The sequence below is a fragment of the Diadema antillarum genome, unplaced genomic scaffold (assembly GCF_040938485.1).
Source record: "Diadema antillarum isolate AM-2024a unplaced genomic scaffold, OU_Dant_1.0 scf00000105, whole genome shotgun sequence".
Classification (NCBI taxonomy): Eukaryota; Metazoa; Echinodermata; class Echinoidea; order Diadematoida; family Diadematidae; genus Diadema; species Diadema antillarum.
Genome location: NW_027270994.1, coordinates 675,164 through 699,332, shown reverse-complemented (window position 1 = coordinate 699,332; position 24,169 = coordinate 675,164). Strand labels below are relative to the sequence as shown.

The following is a 24,169-nucleotide window of genomic DNA, read 5'->3' as shown; positions in this document are numbered from 1 at the left end:
TAGATGCTGAAACACAAGTATTAACCACTCATAATTTTATTAGATATTTACAAAGAAATAAACAATTTTTGAAATAAAACATATACACCAAGCTGGTTTTGCATAATCTGATGGTGCAATTTCAACACTTCATAAAGCCACTGACTAAATAATAATTCATCAAACGAAAAAAAAAGGCCCATTTATAAACATTACAGGAATGGAAATAGTCATTACAGATATGTGATGATTCAGTACAGGTCAGCTTAGTGTAGGGATAAATCACTTTCTCCTGTCAGAACAGCACAAATAGATTCAAAGCTTTTGGAGTAACTTCAGGCTTCATACTGCCAGAATTGTATGGAATCAGAACCAGTGTGCTGCGATAATATTTTGGTTATCTTTAGCTTTGTTACTCTTAGGCCCGAATACACGAATAAAGGTGGTTTAAATTTAGACTACGGTTTATGCAAATTTCTTCTGTGTAGATGTGCAAGTCAAAGGTACTCCTATTTCATGCGTACCATATTTTAGGCCATGGACTAAATTCAAACCATGGTCTGAATTTAAACCACCCTTATGAATTCGGACCTTAGAGTAAAACTAGTATGGAATAATCCTTTCTCATTAAGACTTTTACTTTGAGTTCATGTAGCAGGAACCAGTCTGAAATGATCATAGATTAACTTACGACTGTTTACTCTAAACTATTTATGGCATAGGAACCAGTATGAAATGACCCTCACTTACTCAATACAAGTACTTTAAATTCTGAGCTCCACATGTGGTACAAACCAGTATGAAATGATCAAAGATTGGTTTCAGATTGTTCACTCTAACCTCTTCATGGAATAGGAACCAGTATAAAAAAATGATCTTTGGGCATCTTTATATTTCAATGCCCCACTGGGACGAGTGTGAAGTGGTCCAAGGGTGCGTTCAGACTTGCATCTCGGAGCTCCAGACGGAGCAGGGACCGGTGTGACGCGGCCAGTCCGTGGACTGGCACTGGGGACTGCAGTAGGACTGACGTTTGCACAGTGAACAATTGAACTGACCAACCAGACCGCACACACACAGCTCACTGGCATCTGTGAGGTAGGAAGGAGGTAGAAAAGCAGGAAAATAGACAGGGGATAGAAAAATGGCAGTAGAAAGATTAGAAATGATGAAGAATAGAGAAAAATCAAAGTAGAATAGAAAGACAAACAGACAGACATACAGACAGATAGCCAAGCACATGCAGGGAGGTTATTAAGGAGACAGAATATGAAAGGGAGTGAGAGAAAATATCATCAAATAATCATTTAAGTTGAATGAAGGAACATGATATACTGTTTTTGATAACAGGAAAATTGAAGGCATGCAAGCTTCATCTTGTAGTTTTCTGTCTCTCAGATATCTATATGGAATGATCCTGTATGGATCCGAGGTTATTTGAATGTAAGACATTGCGCTTTTAAGTTTGACTATCTACAGGAAGCATCCTGTCACACAAGTGAGCCTAGGCATTGATGTTACAAAAAAAAAAAAAAAAATCATTTCATTTTCACGCATCTGCAAATATAAATGTATCCAAACCTATATTGTAAAAACAAAAATTGTCAAATCCCTGTATTTCTAATACAAGCAGTATACTCATTTCATGATCACCAAGTTGCAAAAGTTTTGTGCTGCCATTGTTCTGGCTTTACAGTACTTCATCTCATTGCGTTACGTTGCTATGGCAACACATCTCACCTTGCTCAGAGTGCCAGCGTACAAGGATGATGCGGGCAGATCCATAGCCCTCAGACACAGAGACCCGTTTCTCTTCCGGTGTCTGGTAGTCTTCCAGATTTTCTGCCCTCAGGAACACAAAGGCCTTCTCTTGCAGCTATGGAGAGAACGAGAAATGAAGGTAGATGAATATAAAGATTTTCACTGAAATGTTTCAAATTGAAAACAAAATGTAACTAGAGAAATACTCTGAGAGCGCAGGCCTTTGCCAAGCAGCTACTTTCCAATGATGATCTTGCTCTTCCATATACATATATTGTAAAAGTGGAAATTTTCGCAGTGTTCAAATTTTCGCGCATTTCGCGCAACCAGAAACTAGCGTGAAAATAAAAGCACGCGAATATTTTTGCTTGCCATATGTGCCTGTGCGTGATGTCTTGATTCCGTGGAATTAAACACACGCGAAACTCTTCCGACCCGGCCAAGCGCGAAAAATTAGTCACACGAAAATATCCACTTTTACAGTAGTAGATAAGTGATTTCCACCCATAAGTATGCCTGCTGAAAATCACCCGATTTCCCATTATAGAAGTGGTGCACCTCACCTTAGAAGAAATTAGAGCATGCACTTTAGTGCGCATAATATGCAAACGTCAAAAATGCACAGCATGAACTCTCAAGTTCATTGACCCTATCTGCCAAAATATCCAAAATCCTTCATAAAATCCATTAAAATTCCTGGATCACTACCAAACTTAAGTCATCTGTTCTTTGTGTCATTCTCAACTTTTCCTGTAAGTTTCATTAAAATCCGTTCACAACTTTTTAAAGTTATTGTACACACGGACAAACAAATCAACCAACCAAACAACCAACAAATGCCAATGAAAACATAAACTCCTCGTTTGGTGGAGGTGAAAATTCTCACACCATTACCTCAAACACAGAGTAAAGGAAGACATGTAGTTCTGCGAATTGAAAAAATTTACATAAGAATACGAGAATGGCAGTGGACAGTTAGGAGTATGTTACCTTTGGTGGAAGAGCATGGGACTTCTTAATGTCCATCCTCAGGTCACTGAGAGTGCCCACCAGGTTGGCCTCGACGTCTCCGAGCTTCTGGAAAGTTCCATCGGGATTCTTGATGTTGATTGGCATGGAGGTGCGGTCCTCGACATCTGAACACAAACCACAATGGCATCAGCATTCACAATATCAAGTGGATAATCTCCTACCTCTCATCTGAGTTTACATTATGTGCCGCAACAATGCATGTACAGCTGTATGTATACATGATATGCATATCACTAATAAGCACAATTTAGAAAAAAAAATCAGTTCTACCGTGGTGACTAATATGCTTTGTATTTCACTTTATGTCCATTCAAAGTTTTGTCAGTCACATCCTAATTGATCTTCATCCCACTTTGCCAAAATGAGATCAATCAATAAAATCAAAAATTTTTAAGGTACTCATTTTTAAATTCCTGCTAAGTGTTGGAGACAAAGACAAAACTCTAGAAAAGTGAAATAACTTGGTTTGATAAAACTTGACTTTCCTGGATTGGCAAACAAAAGTGTTAGATAGTTAAACTTTCTCTTTAAAGTTGAAGTAAGAGCTATCATTCTCTATGAGCAAGGTGATTTTGCAAATCCAAAATTTGTATATTTCTTTGCTTTTGTACCCTGGCATAGAGATAGGCCTGATTTTAGGTACTCCTCACAAGGAGGTTCCCCTGTACCTTTTTCAATCTGGCCCTCAGTGAAGCCTGGCGGCAAGGCGGTGACCTCCACCTCTGGGGTTCGCCTGGGGCTGTTGGAGTAGGTGCTCCTGGTAGACGCCCGGTCCTCGTCCCTGACCAGCTGCACACTCTTGTTCATTAGTCTGCAACATGGGATTTGAGAAGCAGCAAAATCACTGAAAAATGAAAATCTCCATTAGTGATGGTTTAATTATGAATGCTTTCAGTATTCTAAAATTCAGGTTTTAGTGTATAAAATTTCTAACAGCAATATCATTAAGCGGACATGCCTTTCAGCTGAGCTTCAAGCAATTTTACTTTCAATATAAACAACTCCACTGTGAAGTTTTGTCAGACTCAGACTATTAATTGCCAATCAAAGACTGCTTTATGATAAAACATTAAAAAGTTCTAAATGTACAGCAGACACTGCATCATTGGATGACATATAAATAAAGGTGTTGTAAATTAATATGTTGATATATTATTTACTTGTTATGCCAAAAAGAAACTAGAAATGTCGCTATGGCGACTGGTATGCCTCCGCCATAATGCATGATTCTCCTAATAGGTCTATAGTACATGTGGACAATGTGTGATTACATTTTCACAAAATTGGCAAAATATCAAAATGACATGTTTGTCACAAATGTATTGAATGCTTACCTTCCTTGACCTATGTTTAATTGGATGAATAGGAGAGCATGTATTTGGGGATTTAAGAACTTTAACTTGACTTTGACCATTTCATAAGTTTATGCACTGAGTAATTTTCAAGGTATGGAGAAAAAGCGCAATTTCTGTATTGAACAGTAAATTGTTATCATTTTCATCTGGCCTTAGATTTATACGAGAATCACTGTCAGGCAGAACACACATAAATTCAGCATGTACTAAGTTTCAAGATAACTTGAGCCACTTCCGAGATATGGAGAAAGAATTAAGTTCAGCACTTTCACTTGATCTTTGACCTTTTGACCTTTGACCTTCCTGGCAAAAAAAAATCCCAGAGAATCTCTATTGGGTTATACATGCATACAACTGTACATCAAGTTAAAAAAAAAGTCCTGCTGGCATTGCATAAATATAAGGAAAATAGTAAAATTTTGAAGTATTGTCCTTGACCTTTGACCCCATGAACCCTAAATTCCCTAGATAACCACTGCCAGTCAGTAGATGCATATATATACTATGTTCCATGAAGATACCTTGAACAATTTCCAAGATAGAGAAAAAAGTGAAATTTTAACATTTTACTTGACCTTTGACCTTTGATCTTTTGACCTCATGACCCCAAACTTTCACCAGAGAATCTTAATTGGGTAGTACATGTATATACTAAGTTTCAAGAAAATATCTTCAGGCATTGCATAGATATAGGGGAAATAGTAAAATTTTAAGCATTTGACCTTGACCTTTTGACCTTTGACCTTGAGCATGTGCACCCAAAAGTTGATAGGCACAACTTCACCCCCTAATACACATACATGCCAAGTTTCATTAGGATACCTCAAAAGGTTTTGGTAGTTACCCTGTCCACAAAATTCATTACGGACGGACGGAAGGACGGACGGACGGACGGAAAGACGGACGGACGGACGGACAACCCGAAAACATAATGCCTCCGGCACCACTTCGTGGCGGAGGCATAAAAAATGATCAGAATTTGAATATGGTTATAGTAACAGTCATAAATCATACTTTGATCATTTGAATGAAACATCACATAAGCGAGAGCTTGTAAGTCTGCATGAATCTTGCACCTTTTAAAAATGAATGATTTGATAAAATATACATAGCAAATATTGCTCATAGATTGTGAATGTTGCTGGTTGAGATCCAATGGTATAGACAGACTGTAAAAGCAGTGACGATGCAAACTTCCTTGGCCAAGAGAAGGCACTGCTAAAAAGAGGCAATTTTACAAGTATGAAATTCCTCAATGAGCATGATTGAATAGTTGTGTGAAAGCTTCAGAAGATGTATCTATATCTACACCAAAGTTGTTAGATAGCTCTAAGAATAAAGTTTATTGAGTAAGAAGAGAGGAGCCTATTACTAGATTTTCCGCAGAAGCGCTTCCAGCTGCACCTACTACCTGGTTCCACAGAGTCAAGAGAAGCCTGAACATTATACTGTATAGGCTGTTATTTTTGCGAGGGTTTAATTTCCGCAAATTTTGCGAATCACAATTTTATTGCAAATTCAACAACATGCGAAAATGTCGCCATGTGGTGTAGTAATAGAACATTTATGATTGCGTCGTTGTCAATACGCGAAAACAACATCTCGCGAAATTGTCTATGATCTCATTCGCGAAAATATCTGTACACGAAAATAACAGCTTATACAGTAAATGTGAATGATGCAAATGACTAAACATGGCAATGCTGTACCAGCTATCGCTTCACTATGTTTCTACTTACTGCATGAACCAAGATGCACGAATGCTACACAAAAATACACTCAGGCTGAGAAACAGGTGTCTGCCTCACGAACAGGTTTAACACACTGTAATTTACAGTAATAACAATTAACCCATTGAGGACGGCCTGATTTTGCTATAACATGCATTTCCCATAGACACCTGCCCGAGCATTCTTGGGACTTGTCTTCAACGAGTTAAGATAACAATGACTTCAATGCTTGCAGTAGTTACCATGGAGCTGTTATGGTAACCATATAAGTAACTCCATCTATATACTTGCCCATATTTTTTAATAGTATTTTTCATCTTTTTTATTTGGGATTTTTACAAAATATTCAAAATGCCCATTGGTCCATCAATTGTGACTATTACAAAAGGGACAGGCAATGTGATTTTGGCAGTGATCTGGATTGAAATCTAGATCCAGATCCATTTTTATTTTTTAAGGATGTACACAGTTCTGTGACAGTAGAGACTTGGGTCTTGGTAGAAGCCTGCTGCACACTCCTGAGTGCTTCCAGTTGTTTTATAAAGCCCTTTGTAACATGTGGCTCAGAAGTGCATTTAGAATTTAGACTCCAAATGGAAACATTGTGATAGTCTCTCAGTTCTCAAGTAACTACGATTACATCTACACAGTATACAAAACAAAGCCACAAAACTTCTTCAAAAGCTCCAATATACCACCTGCCACTGACACAAAGATTTTTTGATTGGGTACAGTGGGGAAACAGAGAACGCAATAGCACACTGATAGCATATAATCATGATTTTTGGTCACCAAACAAACATAAAACTGTTAAAAATTGAAATTTTTGCAGTATGAAGATATTGAGCATTTCTTGTGACATGAAACTAGCACGAAAATAAAAGAGTGCCGATTTCTGGCTTACTGCTTTGCTTTTAGTCTTCTTTGTAGTTTTCTTCATATTTGCTAGTCTTGTATGGTCTAATGTTGACCAGTTATCTTGTACCATAGTATGTGCTGTCAAACCATTAACTGTCGTAGCAGCAGTGGGCTGTTCAGAGTGCATCAAGCATGCTTAATTATATCGTCTGAAAATTAAAAATGTGCATAATTCAGTCCAGCCCCCCCCCCCCAGCACCAAATCATCTTGCAAAAATTCCCACTTCTACAGCACATCTCAATCATTTGCAGATACAATAAATGTTTTGACGAGGCACATTTTGAAGACACTGTTTAGCAATGACATATGGCATACTGTGATTGACTGGTAAGGGGATTTGCTGATGTTTGAACCTCGAAGAGGCATGGATCAGGAGAAATTTGGATCAAAATGGCATCTTCGCCGGATGCAAAGACTTTGTATGTAGGCAGAGTAATTGATCTTTGAATATTAACTCTGATAGAACAGCCAGTAGAAAAAATAAATATGAATACTTGTTAATGAACATTTCTATACATGAGTAAACATCATACATATAAGATACATATATTTGCACATACATGGTGTATATACATATAATATACTTACATATACACTATATAACATGACAAATTGCATGGCAAAATGCGTACTATAATAATAACATTGCAAAATTATACAAATGACAAAACTACGAAAAGTGGGCTATAATCTCTTTCTTCTTTTTTTATGTGGATGAATATTGCATGTTGAGACAAGACTGCTGTTAGAGATATCCAATTCTCATGCCGCTTCATGACTTACAGCATTAATTTAGAACTCGCAATGATTTTCAACAATGACAAGTACACTCAGATCAACTTGAGTTACAAGCATAGGAACACAACAATGGGTCAAGTCAAACGACAGTCATCTGACAGGAAGTCAACTGAATGCTGGGTAATTTGACTTCCACACAAAGATACATCATTGATGACTATGCATAATCTCTCAATCACCTCACACCAAATTAGTGGTCAGCTGGTCAGCTGGTCAGTTGGTCAAAATATCCTCAAAACAAGCCACAGGGCATCTTACAATGACAATGAAAAATTAAGATTTTAGAAAACTGATGACCTTAAAGTGAAAGCTGCCAAGAATCTTTGCCCAGACCACCAGAAACCCCCAAAATTGGCAGAATAATTCAGATTCAGACATTGGAGTGATATTCTTTTCAAATTTGAAATGAACATTTCCACCATGATTTGAAGTCGAGACCCTCACCATGGAAAACTTACCTTTTTTCCCCCAGTTTTCCCCACTAATGGTTATTCATAAACATGGCGTAATGTGTAAAGTCAACAGTAACTTTTTTTTTTATTTAGCTGGCCTACCAGGTTAAATGCGTGCTTCATATAATGTGCATTTGTAGCCAGCTAGATCACTGTGACTTATGTACGTTCACAACATGGAAAACAAAACAAAACAAAACATGAGTTCTGGGAAGTGTAGTAAAATCATGGTGTTTCATTGCAGCTGAACAGTACGGATATATTAACCATTACAACATTGCATATCTTCATGTGAATGAACATTCTGATACAGCGGGAGAAATGAAAACGCATGATCTGTGGCCCGATTAAAAAGCTTTATATTATTCTGCAGCAGTCTAGCACTATCCCCTACAAACACCATACGTGCCTGCAATACAGTAGAGGCAGAGAGACACCGCGTACATGGAAAAGCGATACACAGAGCGCTAATCTAAAGGAAATTTTACCGGTCAGGCTGTTTTGGGGCCTTCGCATGGGCACCTTTCTTTTTCCTGTTTGGAAAGAAATGTTAGTCAGAAATGAGGCATCATGCTGTCCATGTCTTCATCATCATAGCGTTGAATTGAAGGCATAAGGTGCGTGACATCCTTTGAGTCATTTATATAACAGACTCGTATCACAGTCAATCTGTTATGAAGTGTTGATTTTATCATTTCAGGTGAAATCATGCAGAACACTTTTTTATTCAATTGTCATTGAGTTGTCATTTTCTTTTATTCTACGAATACTTAGTGAGATTTTGCTTTGATGCACCTGAAATGTATTCAATTCCAGTCACCACTCAGCATTCTATTTCTTAATGACACAAAAAGTATAAGGACATCTACAGTACAATCAGCATTCTCATCATGATTCAATTTTTCATCTCAATTCCAAATTCATGACATAAACCACACAATAAAATTCACAATATCTGCAGATCATTCCATCGCCACAACATCTCTGCATCTCTCTGCCCACATCACTAAGAATCATCAGGCCCTCCCCTAGCAACCTTCTCCACCCACTCAATCATCAGACCCTCCCATGGCAACAGTCTCCACCCACTCAATCATCAGACCCTCCCACGGCAACCGTCTCCATTCACTCAATCATCAGACCCTCCCCTAGCAACGGTCTACAACCAATCACTTACCTGTCATCAAAGAGAAGGGAGGTGTCGCTGGGAGTGAGGAGGAAGGTCCTGCTACCGGTGGGTGAGTCCCTGGCATTCTTCCCCCCGTCTTCCTTGGTGACCTCCACCTTGAAAGATGTGTTCTCCATTCCCTCCACTCCTTCCACTCGCTGCAAGGGCATGACCTCTGCCTCTTTGACCTTTGCCCCTGTCCAACCAGAAACCATCCAACAGGGAGTATTCAGAAATGTTTCACTTCATTAAGTGTTGCAATAAGGGGGGGGGGGGGGGGGGGTGGGGAGGAAGGCTAATTACCTTGACCCATTAAGAATGGTTTGATTTTGCTATAATTCTTTTTCCATAGACATTTGCCTGCCTATACTCAGGCCTCGTTAAATCTCTGTTAAAAAAAAAAACAACCTATGAGGAGCATCACAAAGTATTTCACACCTTTTATACCTGAAATACTAGGATAACTTTCCAGAATTTCTAGAATATTGAAATATTGATGTTTTCTCATGCATTCTGTAATCATATTTCAAATGTTCCATGTTAAAGGACAAGTTCACCTTCATAAACATAAGGATTGAGAGAATGTAGCAATATTAGTAGAACACATCATTGAAAGTTTGAGGAAAATCGGACAATCCGTTCAAAAGTTATGAATTTTTGAAGTTTTTTTTCAGTAACCGCTGGATGAGAAGACTACTGCAGTGTGTGAATAACTTAGATGTCACATGCGTACAACAATGTAAGGAAAATATATAGAGAATTTCACAAAATTTCATCTTTTGAAAAAAGTGCACATTCCCCCGACTCGTTACCAACAAATGTTGTGGGTAATATTATTCCCCCTCCCTTTAGAAAGAGGCAAGTCAAGTGCTCTTTTATTATGCGAAAAAAGCGAAAATATGTTGAATTTTCTTTACATTTTCTTTATACTGTTGTACGCATATGACTCACAAGCTGTAGTAGTCTCCTCATCCAGCGGTTCCAACACAAAAATTTTAAAAATTCATAACTTTTGCATCGATTGTCCAATTTTCCTCAAACTTTCACTGATGTGTTCTACTTATACTGTTGCATTCTCTCAATCCTTATGTTTATGAAGGTGAACTTGTCCTTTAAAGAAGAAATGGTAATACAGTACAGCCAAAAGGTGTACACACTGATACAAAAATGACAGTACAACATTGTAGGTATAAAGGTACAAGCATATAGATAATGAGTATAATTGTTCATTTATTTTGGTCCAACTCATCACAGATGGCTATGTGTTCTTTCAATGATAAATATCTCGGTAGCAAATGATCAAATTCAGCTGAACCTACAGTAAATTTGCGTAGAGCAAACCAGAGGGAGTTGAAATTTTCTAGCTCACAGGCGAGGGTGAGATTTATAAAGTCAAAGTGATGATAATCAATATCACGGGATCCAAATGAAAGAAAACAAAAGGGTAGCTCAGCTGTGGACACCTACCAGACTTCAGGCAGCATTTGAAAATGACGACGATGATTACGACCACCAGGAAGAGTACGACAAGGAATACGACGATGACAATGGCCCACAGAGGAAAGGGAACGGAGGGAGCCTGAGAAAGACACATGGTGTCAAAAGAAACACGACAGTGACAAATTTTATGCACGTGAAAGCTTCAACAAACTAAAATATAATCATAGTGTACTGTAAAAGTGGAAATTTTCGAGGTGTTGAAATTTTCGCGCATTTCGCGCAACCCGAAACTAGCGCGAAAATAAAAGCATGCGAATATTTTTGTTTGCCATATGTTCCAGCAGTTAATGACTTGATTCCGCGGAATTAAAAACATGCGAAACTCTAATTACCCCGCCGAGCGTGAAAAATTAGTCACGCGAAAATATCCACTTTTACAGTAATGCTTTAGATATGTTACCTGCAGTATGTCTCTTTCTACAAATGCATTACTCTTGTATTCCTGGACTTTGGTTATGTACCTAGAAAAGACACAACAATATTCAAATTTACAACATTAGCACAAACATCTACAACTCTCACAATGGCAATTACATCTAAACTTTCACCCATATCCACCAATCTACAGGATAATCTGTAGCACACATAGCTTGGATGATGATGTCATTTATAACCCTAATAACCCTAATCAGGCCGGGCTTTTTTGTCTATGCTAAGACCAGAGGAGGGCGGATCTCGGCCATCAGAGGTGTAATCGTGACGAAATTTGGCATGCGTGACACCCACGTCATAATCTACAAGATTGTGCCTTAATATTTTTTGAAACAGTCAATTTTCAATTTCAATTAATTAATTTTCAAATTAAGCTCAAGATCATATTTTAGCCTAATTAAAAGCATCGAGAGCCTACTTTTTGGTCTGTAAATCTGTTTTGGCATATTCAATAATTGTACGTCATAAAACTTCCAAAAGTCATTTAAATTCTTATGTATTTTATTGTTTTTGGAATTTCTTATGTATTTCTTTGTTTTTCAACTTTTGTTTTTTCTGTTTTTTTATTGGAAATTGTCACTGACCACTTTTCTACCATAATTAGCATGAAATTAATCAATGAAAGTGATCAATTGTAAAAGTAATCAGGTTTTTATGACTTTCATGACAGAGCATTGTTTTCCATAGGAAATGTACACAAAATCACAAAATTGTGCCCATTTTGGGGCGACATGCCGTTACAAAAATGGGCGTCGCTTCATAAAAATATGCGCGGGCGGACGTTGCAAATTTGGTCTCGAAAGTTGCGCGAGACTTGAACAAAGAAAGTCAAGAAGCCTTGTGACGAGGTCTTCTCGCGTTACAGAATTACATGTATAGCGCGAAACGTTGAGGCCCCCCCCCCCCCACCCCCCGGCCCCTTTAGGGATAAGGCTTATTATAACTTTTGTGAACTCTGACCTGATATCCCACAGTCCTTTGCATCACTACCTGTTACCATTTCATCTGGATTCATATTCACTTTTGAGGTTTACAGCAGGCTGTTGACAGAATAGGTCTACATCTAAGTGAGATCGAACACTGCTATATGTGCACGTACAGGCCTATTTTACTGTAGTCCCATCCATAGCGTTTATGAGTTTATAGACCACACTAGTCCGTAGAGCACATATCTATAAGTTTTTATTCGATATTTCTTCATATTTGCAAGCATTATTCCCTATGAGTTATACACCATCAGGAAACTTACATTATAAAGATTTCAAAAACTGATAATTGTTTTTCTGTAAAAAGGCTGGATGTTTTTCATACGTACAATGTAGTTTCTTTTGAATAAGCAATGTGATTACTCATAAATATGTAAATTATATGTAAATATTAAAATCATATGACGTCACATAATTCATGATATGATAGTGATCTACGTCTTATATGAAAGACCATTACTTTCTCTTTCAACTGATATAAAGTTTTCCATAGTTTTCTTTTCATAAGTGTCGGTGACATCACCTTGAATTTGAGACAGCAAAGTTTCTGGTGAACAGATGTGAAATAGCCTCCGGCACTGACAGCTCATAAACTGTATTACGCGACCGGCGGATATGGGTTAAGTCTTACAGCAATAAAATCAGCTTGAAAACAAGCAAATTTTTAATTGTATGACATTATGTTAAATATATCACAATGTCATGATTGGGTAGAAGAAGGTGTACGAGAATGAGAAAGTAGAAAGGTAAGTCATCCTTAACAATTTCAGCCAATCAAAAGTAAACCATTACGAGCAGAGAACAGCAAAGCAATAATGATTGGCATCTCCCTACAGATCGATGGCCTTCATGATAATAATGTCTACTAATAAATGCTGCCTCTCAAGGGGGTGCTGTGTTCAATAATAATAATAATAATAATAATAATAATAATAATAATAATAATAACAATACTACTACTACTACCACTACTACTACTACTACTACTACTACTACTACTACTACTACTACTACTACTAATAATAATAATAACGATAATGTCTTCTTTATCCAGGGTACCCTCTTCAGTGATGACACTGCTCTACCAGAGGGCCTTGCGATTATCATTACCCCAGCGTTGCCAGGTACCCATTTATACACCTGGGTCAAAAGAGACATAGTGGGTAAAAATATCTTGTCCAAGAACATAAGCACTTGGCGGCAAATCAAATTCCGGTCCTCTGTTTGGGAGTCCGGAGTCTTATTCACATGCCGCAGCGCCCCCATTGATTTCACTTCCAATCAATGACATATCAACCCCCTGGCACTGTACATTCTAATCAAATCTCCCCACAACATTATTCTGTGTTTGAGTGCATCTCCATCAGCTATGTTTCATTGCATCGTTTTACCTTCCTGGTGTACTCTTCTCCGTTCACCATGAGAACTGGGTCCGCCTCTAGCCGATGGCCGTCTATCGTCACGACAACATCTCCATTCTGGAGGTCATCAAAGAGCTGCTCGATGGTGGCGTCTGTGTCACCGGTCATGTCAAAGGTCAGGAGGATGGATCCTGTAACAAGAAAACATAATTGTGTAGTCCCACATACTACGTCATCCTATTTAGTTTTAGAGGCACAATTTACCATTTGCAGATGAAACAGAAAATCGGCATTAGTGCTTTAAAATAGTTCTAAAATGTGAGTTAGGGATAGAAACAACCACTGTAAATATCTTGAATCAGTAGAATTGATGTTAAGAATTGCTAAATATACAAAATGTGAACAATAGTCGTAACAAACATTTACAGACTAAACCATCTACAGTTATGGTTTATCGAGAAAAATACTGATATCTCCTAGCTTATATTTTAGGTTTTATTGCGAAAATTTTATATAGTACATGTAGAATGTTTTGTGATACAACTGACCTACACATAGGCATCAAATCAGATATCTCGAACATTTTTAAAATCACTGCTCCCAAAGGTAAACAGGACCTTTAATAGACTGTGGAATTGGCAAAATCTATCCAGCATTGGTTAGACAAAAAAAATTGTTCTGGTAAGTGACAAATGATGTCCTTGTAATTCGTTTTACAGATTTACTTCATATTTCCAATAGCCATTACGGAGAAACAGTGGAAGTGTTCCCGCCAAAATATGCTGAAATAGAGTAGTTTATGGTTTTGCTGATTACATTATTAAAATAAGGCATCAGCATTCTGTTACACTGAAATTTATTCCTGTAAGGTTGTTCCCGATTATCAAATGAGTATTGCATTTCTCAAAATACTTTTGACTCCTGCGGTATACCTGGATTCAGCTGATATATATTTAAATCTAAATGATAGAACTTGTACATATGAGATAAATGAAATGGTTTGATAGATATTCATCAAGTTTATAGGATGTGTCAATCATGTATCATTATGGAGGAACATGGTCAATATTGTCTCAAATGAAGGAAGAAGGTCCTGATAATTTCATTAGTACAGCCAGGGTAAATTTAACAGAAATATGATGAATGTTGCATGAAAATCATCTCACCTTCTGAAAGCTCAAAGTCGAAAACGGTGACGTTGGTGTACCGGTAGGCCACTTTGTTCCTGAATATTAAGATGAAAGTGCTTTCTTTTCCTTCGACGATAGAGTAGTCCGAGTCAAACCTGATCTGCACCTCCACAGCTTCTCCAGTATATGGGACTGAGGATCTGTCGACGACATCGAAGGGATCAAGCTGGACGGAGAAAGAGTAGTCATCCGTGCCACTGGCAGCCACATCAACATTGAGGACATAGCCGTAGCCCGCTTCATCAATGACCAGATCAAGGAACGTTGCTTGACCAGTCGCGAGGTCCACTGTCACAGTCGTTTGACCGGAAATTTGACCCCTGTAGTATGATGGCTGGTACAGTGAGACTGTCGTAGTCCAGTTGTTGAAGCCCTGAATACATGGTTGATGAAAAATGAGGGATTATTCAAGACATGATTACGAGTCCATCCAGCTAATGAACATTGGCATTACATCCATGACAATATGCTTACAAGCACACTCAGCAAAAAGAAACAAAGCAGGCTACCAGAAAACTTCCTATCAACTAGAAACAACAACAAAAATAATGACAAGATGATATTCAATGTCATGCCTTTATGTTTATCCCTTGTCCTTTCTTGCCAATCATTTGTCTATATTTCCACTGAACACTCTTATTGCTCCCCCTTAACATTTGACCTCTGACCTTTGATACATCCCTACATCTTGTAAGTAAAGACTTTTCTCCTTGTTTAGTCATGTTCAATTGCTCAAAACTTATTTCATGGTGTTGACTCAGTATTACAGTAATGATCTTAGACCTGTGAGCTCTACCTCACGCATATTAAAGTCTAGTTGTTGTTTTTTGCATGGTTATTTTTTTCATGTTCTTTTCCCCTCAATTCTACTGATCATCCTACAGCAGCGTAATGCAGTGTAAATATACAAGGAATGTTAGTGTCATATGAGTTACAAAATGTTAATGTTATGAGTACTGATAATAAACAAAAAAATATCTTGCCACCTTCCAGACACTCACAGATTCATACAAATTGGTGGCAGCTTGGTTTGAAGCCACATCGCGGATCTCCACCACCACTTCAAAAGCCTCGTTGAGAATCTTGTCGCCCTCTCCACCGTCAACCTCCACAGCGGTCAGCCTCCTGGGAATCACCGTGAACTCGGCTGACCGGACGGACGACAGTGGAGAGACCTCAGGCCGGGTGATTGAGAACTCCAGTATGTAGCCACTACCCTGCTTGTCCACTGCCAGGTTGGAGAAGTTTGCCCAGCCGTCCTGGAAAGGCAGGGTGACGTTGCCAAGGAGCTGACCAGTGACCCCGTCTGGCTGCTGGATGATGGTAGCGGTCAGCAGCCATGGACTCGAAGAGTGACCAAGAGCTGTCACCAAATTGCCCTACGGATATTGGGTTTCAACCGATTCAAATAAACAGTTCAGATCTAGACATTTCTTTTTATAATCCATCTTCAGTTACTTCATTGATTAGAATTTCCTCACTCTGCTTTAGGATGGATTTCATTAATATGAATAGATAACCAGTCCCTGCTGCATGCTATAAGGATTAGAATCAGCACTAGCTGTCAGGCCAAAGCTTGGTGGTCTAGTGGATGAGGCACCTGTCCTGTGATAAGGTTGTTGGTCTTAATCCTGCCCAAGGATGTAAGGCCATTAGTCTTTATGATGGCTACTACCAAACACGAATTCAATGCTCTGTTACATCAATGAAAGGCATATAAATTGTCAATCGGTTGCAATGAATGACACACTGACATATTATGCAAGGAGCAATTTAATACCATAAGCAGAATCTATGCCCAAAACTTTAAATGGAAATGGAAAATGAGAAATGAAGATATAGCTACTGTACTGAATACCACATTCATTTTCTCTTTCCTGCCAGTACGACTTTAAACAGCATCTTTATATTCCCTGTTTTGGAACACCAGTTCTATGCTTTTGTTGCATAGTTCATTCGAATTAAGTTTTACTCTCTAGTTACCAAGGATGTAGAAACAAGGACCATTTTACTACGAATGGTATTTGGAACAGCATCTTATTAAATAAATGTGATGCTGTACCTCTTGATCCACCACTTTGATGCTTGGTTGCTGCGAGAGGGGTGCAAATTCACTCCCCTCTGCTGGCTCCCTAACAATGACGAGGGCAGTGGGGGTAAGGTAAACCACTGGCTGTCCGTTCTCGGCTTGTTCGGCTGCTTCCTCTGCAGCTTGTCTTTCAGCAAACCTGAAAAAAAAAAGATACCACCTTGAATTTAACTGAATTTATTGTCATATTTCACAACAAAATACAATACATATCACTGGGCAAACAATATTAACCCATTAAAGACTAGTCCTGAGTATACTCGAGCAGTTTCCATTGGAAATGTATGTTGTAGCAAAAGCAGCCCATCCTCAACAGGTTAAAACCATCAAACTATGATTCAATATACAGAAACCTACTACAGTGGTAGATGCAATGATGTAAGAGCAGGTGATTAATACAAGGTTACATTTAAATCAATGTCAGACAAAACAAAGCTTGAAGTCTATCGCCAGTAAACGTGTGAAATATGACAAAATCAACTAAGGCACTGTTTGTAAAGTATCAGTCAGTTCCTACAGGTGACTGTGTCCTTAGATTACATAATAATTATAATATTATTAATATATAAATCATCTGTAAGGATCTTAATAGCCCTTTAACAGGTGTCTCTGATAATTTTCTTCGTGCTATAAGTCTTGTACATCGCACATTTTACAATTTTCAATCATGACATTCATTGTGAGAAGGAATGGGAAGAGAAAATCTGGCACGATGCTCTTCCTAAATTTTCATTGCAAATATTCTGACAAAACAAAAACTCAACATTTGAGGAATGTGGTGCAGACACAAGGAAGAAAAAAAACTGGCACCTAAACTGCTATCATGCACAGGTTGTTTGTACTCTGACATTGAAAACTGACAGCGTCACATAGACAACCCATCATGCAGCAACGAAACATTTTCTGTCCACGATCTCCAAACTTTACTTTAGGACATTGCCAGTCTATAAAAGACACCTCTCCATTCGCTTCATGCTCCACCGGACTCACGTTTCGTTGCCGCTGGATGGTCCTCCCGTCTCATTGGTGGCACGGACTCCGCCCGTGGGGTCAACAGGTTCGGCTACGGGGTCCGTCATGGCCAGAGTGGAGATGGAGATGTTGAGGTCACCTCCGAGGTCACCTTCCTGGAACTTGTCCACCAAAGTCTCCTGGAGGCTGACCAGGCTGTCGTAGTCCAAGTCATCGTCTGCAGTTCAAGAATGATGATTAAAGAATTCTAGACACTCAAAATTCCTCTAAAAGACACTTAGTCACAACTTACGATATCTGACTCCACCGACATGACGATTTCAATAATGGCCGCCATCTGATAAGGGGTCGCATTAAGGAGAGAACTTCTACCTTGATGAGATAAAAATTCATATTCAAATTTGTATTTACTGAGGTGGAGCATGGGACAAAAATGTGGGAATCATCATGGTGCTTCGGTAACTTATTGCCTTTGCATTTTTGTTGTGAATAAAAATGAATGATTGACTGACTGACTGACTGACTGACTGATTGACTGAAGGAATGAATGAAATTAACGAAAGCATGAATGGATGAATGAATGAACGGAAGGAATGAATGAAATCGAATGAATGCATGAATGAATGAATGAATGAATGAATAAATGAATGAATAAAATGACTGAATTAACAAATGAAATGAATGCACAAATAAATGAATGAATGAATGAATGAATGGAATGACCGACTGACTGAAGGAAATGAATGTATTAATGATGAATGATTGTATGACTGAATGAATGAATGAAATAGAATGAATGAATGCATGAATGCATAAAGGAATGAAAGAAAGAAAGAAAGAATGAATGAATGAATGAATGAATGAATGAATGAATGAATGAATGAATGAATGAATGAATGAATGAATGAATGAATGAATGAATGAATGAATGAATGAATGAATGAATGAATGAATGAATGAATGAATGAATGAATGAATGAATGAATGAATGAATGAATGAATGAATGAATGAATGAATGAATGAATGAATGAATAAATGAATCATACCTCCTTGTGTTGGTGTAGCCCCTGTGGTATTGGAAGTGGTGGTGGTGTTGGCAGTGCCATTGACCGTGACGGGGTTGCTGATTTCGATGACCACCTCAGCCTGACCATCAGCTGCCCTGCGCCTCCTCCTGCTGTCTTCACGTACGATGTCCACGATGCGTATCTTGCTGGGATGGATGTTAAGCAGCGCTGCCAGATTTGCCCGCAGGTTTTCCTCGAAGAAGTCATCTATGCTAACTGCAGGGACGCCAAAGGTTACCGTGACAACTGGCACCGTCTTGATATCGACGCGCCCCGGTCCCGCCAGCACAAAGTAGAGGATCTTGGTGTCCCGGTCGAAGTAGTTCTCTCCGTTGAGGCGGGAGGTGGTAGAAGGTCGGAATTCACCTTCGGACTGGGGCTTTCTTAGCTGAAGCTCCCCACCAACAAACTCACCATTGTTGGGGACGATGTAAATACCCCTGCTGTATACATCCAAGCGCTGTGGGTTGGCGTACCATATCCCGACCACGAGGCCCTGGAGTAGGATGAAACATGAAACATGGCAGGCTATAGTATTAATGTTCATAGATTTTTGGAGAAGCGAATGTCTATTTTCTTTTTAATTTGTTTTTTACACCTTTCTCCAGCAACCATGACATAACTTAGATAGTCTCCACAATCCATAACATTATCACCTTTTAACCCTTTTTGTGCCATGGACTGTGGGCAGTGTACATCACAGTGGGGTTTACTGTGCCAATAAGCACTCAAAACACACAGAGGGTCAAAACAAAAATCTGGTTGTTATACTGATACAGTACTCTCCGCGTAATCGGGTAGGCTGTGGGCAGAGCATTTCTTACCTGATTAAGCGGAGTACCCAACTAACAGAAGAACACGTCTCATTCACAATTGACACACATGTGTATTTGCATGCATTGTACACTGCACCAAACACCTACACTGTTTGCTTAACCCGCGTGCTTGCACGGCATATTAGACATACCTTACACTTGCTCAGTCACGAGCAATAATTTACACTCTTTTTATGGACAAATATGTCTTCAGAAAACTGTCGTTTGACTACAGACTCCTTGCTAACACGCAGGCGTTTTCCGAAATGAACACATCTCTTTGCGTGAACTAGTCATGTAGAACGTTCGGGTTACTTTTCACGAAGTGACTGGGGAAAAGCAAAATTATGGAGCTGGTGCATGGTCTGATTTTCGTTGCAAACTTCTCGTATTGCGAATGTTGTTGCGGAGCAAGGGAGGAGCGCAAGTGCAGTGTGTTCAACTACTGTCTGTCTTTGCAATTGTGAGTGCCAGCTACATGTATAATGTTTGTTTTCGCGTGGCAAGTTGGTACGTGTTCATGTGTTTTTATGTTTAATCACTCCCAAAATGATGGGCCTTCTTTGCAAATTAAGCAGAGAATGCGATTAGCCGTGGAAAATTTGACATGCATGATTTCTTAAAGTGTTATCTGTGATAAAATGTGGGTAGAAATTAGATTAGAAGAAAATTATTTACCCATTTATGCGGAAAGGCAACGCAATTATCAGGTAATTTTAATGTGCATTGGAACTGACTCTGACATTACTACCCAATTAAACAGAGTACCCGTTTAAGCGATACCCGATTACGCAGAGAGTACTATTCTACATTTCACTCATCTAAAACCAAGAAAGGCGTGTTTATCACCTACCTCATCCTGGGCTGCGTTGAGGAGGTGGAGGCGTAGATGCTGAGGGTTGGTGCCAGTGAAGTAGACCTCGTACTCCTTGCCGGTAGCCACGATGGTATAAAAGGTGGAGATGCGCTCCTGGCAGGTGTAGCCCAGGCACCAGCCCTGGTCCTGAGGACCGTTGATCAGATCCACCTGTCCGTCCGCCAGCAGAGCGATGGGGGAGACACGCCTGGTCTCCGTGTCGGCATCCATACTCTCTATCAGCATCATGCGGTGGTCATAACCATGACACTCGTAGGCGTTCCACGCCCCCCTCCACTGGCAATTGTCAGTATCCTGCCCAATGATACCTGAAGGGTAGGGAGAAGACCTCAACAATTCAAGGGATTGCAGATAGACGGAAGCAGTTTACTGGGGACACTTGAGCAATCTTTGTGTGTCTGGATGTCTGTCTGTGTAACTAGCTTATGCTATGAATCATTTCTTTTAAATGTAAATATCAAATCAAATCAAATTAAATCAAATCACAGCAAAAGTCATATCTTCTCATGCTCACCTTCCTCAAACTTTAACGTAAATCGGTTTCCAGAAAGAAGAAAACATATTTACTATGAGACAGCAGCACACTGAAATAATTTTGCAGTTGCTATTTTCATTCCATCTGCAGCCAAAGTAGGCTACAGAGAGCCAAAAGCAGCCAACTTTTACACAATTAGGTAGAAATACATATTGTGCTGTAGTGGAACTAGAGAAACATACATATACTTTTTACTAATTGAACACATGAATTAAGCTCCAGACACTACATTTTGCGGTTTGGTGCTGTAAGTTTTTATCATAATTTTTACTATTCATTCTTAGTGTTTTATTGGGGAGAATAAAAAGCTTCTTTTTTTTTCATTTCCACCCTTGATTGGTCATATCATAATTGTCTTGATGCAGAAGAATCTTCAAAAACCTCTGAACTAAAATAACTTAACTAAGATAAATGTTGATGTTTCTTTCTCAAACTGACACATTTCTTTTAATTTCTCTTTCATTTAATGCAGATGTAATAAATTTGACCAATTCTCTTCAATGTTTCTTCCAGAAAACATGCAGTGAAATTTAGAAATGGAATTGATGATGATAAGGCAATAAGATCTGCAGTTAATGTTCTCCAAAATTTAACGAGTAACATAAAGTTTGGGTATTGCGGTCACTGTGTCGCACCTTTGTGGGGTGCCCTCGTGTTGATGTCCAGCTGGTCCCCGGTCAGCGGATCGGTCAGCAGCATCCTGGGTATGCGGTAGTCTCCCAGGCCACGCCGTGGGTCCCCGTCCCACTCGTAGGCCGAGTCCGGGATGACCGACCCTACGGAGCCGAGGAAAGAACCGTCCAGGTCTCGAATTATAGCCTTCTTGTGGCCGTCACAGTCCATGTCCACACAGTCCGATGGATTCACCTTCCTGGTAGGTGGGTTAAAGTTTGTCATCAAAGTCGGACAAATTAGACAAGGCATAGATCTCATGTAGCTCATAGACATTAAGGCCCTTTTCTGACTTAATCCCTCATTAACTTGAAAAGCCAAAATTTACACAAAAAGGTATCTAATCAAAGGAAACTGTGCAAGTGACATAACAGTAATACCACCAATACTTTCCATTTAAATGCCTCCATGAATTACGACACATTACATGAAGCAGTAAAATTCAAATCAACATAACTTTTTGATAGTTTGTCTAATTCTGCTAAAACAAAAAATGAGCCTACAGGTACTAATTTCTTGCTTTCATTCAGCTGCTTTCCTCAAAACTTTCAACTTTCCCTTTCTGCAGCGTCTTGGAGGAGATTTATCCCGTCAGCAAACAACATGTTTTATAAAATGGCTCGATCAATGCAAATACATATGCAAGCGCTACATGGAAACTTTTATGAAATGAATATAAGAAGTGTATGGAGGGTATCGAGGTAATCAATTTAAATGACAAAACATGGTAAAAAATGCAGTATTAAGTGTCTTAAAGGTCCTGTTTACCTTTGGGAACAGTGATTTAAACAATTTTCAAGATATCACATTTGATGCGTATGTGTAGGTCTGTTGTATCATATTAATTTTTTGCAATAAAACCTAAAATATACGGAGATATCAGTATTTTTCTCAATAAACTATAACTTTAGATGGTTTAGTCTGGAAACATTTTTGTTGTAATCATTGTTCACATTTTGTCTACTTAACATCAATTATACGGATTCAGATTTTTACAGTGGCTGTTTCTATCCCTGACTCACATTTTACATCTACGGTATTTTAAAGCACTAATGCTGGGTTTTTGTTTCATCTGCAAATGGTAAATCATGCCTTTAATTCTGGACAGCCTGGGTGATATGACTACATTGCTCACCCTAGTGATGGTCTGTGGATGAACACCTTGCTGTCTGAGTCTGTGTTGAGAAACTGGATGCCCAGCACCTCCACTGGGTGCTGAGCATCGTCACCTATGGGGTTGGTGACGATCGCGCTACCACGGTTACCGCAGTGATCATTGTAGTTGACGAAAGCAACGTCTGATGGAGATGGAACAAAACTAGAATTATCAATGAAGGCGATTAATACCCCCATCTAGCGCTTCTATACTGGTACACTGTTGAAAATGACAAAGAATTAAATAATGTGCTCTTACCATGGCAACTTACTTTCCTCTACTATTGAAATATATGTATTCATTCATACTTGCTTGCATTTGCCTTGGGGATCCATTACGTGGTCCAGGCCTTGGGCACAACTCTCTTCAACAACTGCTATACAGATGTAATTTGCATACATTGGGACAGCTAAATAATTTCATGTGAACACTGTGTTCATTTTCCCATTGAAATAGAAATTGAATTGAATTCTCTGACCGCAAAATGCTATTTTTTCCTTTTCTCTCCATACTCGGTGATTTGATTATTGCTCCAAAATGTACATGTACATGTATGCATAAGAAATGTGCGAAATAACGCTGCAATAACACAAATCCAGTCTAACAATGAAAATGTGAAATATCAGCTCAAAAGGTTCACCGGAAGTCCACAATCTCAGAGCTTAACCCATCATAGCTGCTAAATGTATGAAATTTTTCATTGTGTTCATTTTCCCATTTACACTGAAATTGAAATTGAATTGAATTTGAAAATGAATTGAATTCTCTGACCCAACAATGCTCGTTTTTCCTATTCTCTCCATACTCTGCGATTCGATTATTGCTCCACGCATGTATGCATAAGAAATGTGTGAAATAACGCTGTAATAACATGATTTCCGTTCAACAATGAAAATGTGAATTATAGCTCAAAAGGTTCACCGGAAGTCCACATTCTCAGAGCTTAACCCATCATAGTTGCTATATGTAATTTTTCATAACTGATTCTCAGTAGGCTCTAATCGACAAATAGGTGCCACAGCAATATCCATCGATCTTCCGGGCTAGAGTAAATTGCATGCAGCTTGTTGGAAAATACGATTGCAAGGGCATGATCAATCATAACATTGCACTCTACCTTCCCACAATGCTGAATGCAGGGTTAGATCGAAATCATTTTGATCTCAAAACACTCCAAAGCAACTCATCATCCTGGCAAATCATGTCAGTCAGGTAAGTTTCTTGGTACAAGTGTCAGCCCTTTTGATGTATTGGAAGTTAATTCCAAGTGATGGAAGATGAACTTTGATCTCTTCCGAGAACTACACATCATGTTTTGGCAT

General features: G+C 38.9%; 1 protein-coding gene across 1 annotated transcript in view; it reads right to left on the bottom strand.

The window, feature by feature from the left end:
- Positions 1–918: 918 nt before the first annotated feature.
- LOC139719148 (fibrocystin-L-like) overlaps positions 919–24,169 on the bottom strand; it is a 133,620-nt gene continuing 110,369 nt past the window's right edge. The window contains exons 48-62 of the mRNA XM_071630582.1: positions 22,827–22,989; positions 21,655–21,890; positions 20,461–20,792; positions 18,786–19,288; positions 17,743–17,925; positions 16,726–16,891; positions 15,665–16,042; positions 14,640–15,036; positions 13,504–13,664; positions 10,662–10,773; positions 9,204–9,390; positions 3,441–3,583; positions 2,731–2,876; positions 1,720–1,855; positions 919–1,070 (exon numbers count right to left, since the gene is read on the bottom strand). Of these exons, the coding sequence (XP_071486683.1) occupies positions 919–1,070; positions 1,720–1,855; positions 2,731–2,876; positions 3,441–3,583; positions 9,204–9,390; positions 10,662–10,773; positions 13,504–13,664; positions 14,640–15,036; positions 15,665–16,042; positions 16,726–16,891; positions 17,743–17,925; positions 18,786–19,288; positions 20,461–20,792; positions 21,655–21,890; positions 22,827–22,989 (3,395 nt within the window). The remainder of the gene's footprint in view (positions 1,071–1,719; positions 1,856–2,730; positions 2,877–3,440; positions 3,584–9,203; positions 9,391–10,661; positions 10,774–13,503; positions 13,665–14,639; positions 15,037–15,664; positions 16,043–16,725; positions 16,892–17,742; positions 17,926–18,785; positions 19,289–20,460; positions 20,793–21,654; positions 21,891–22,826; positions 22,990–24,169) is intronic.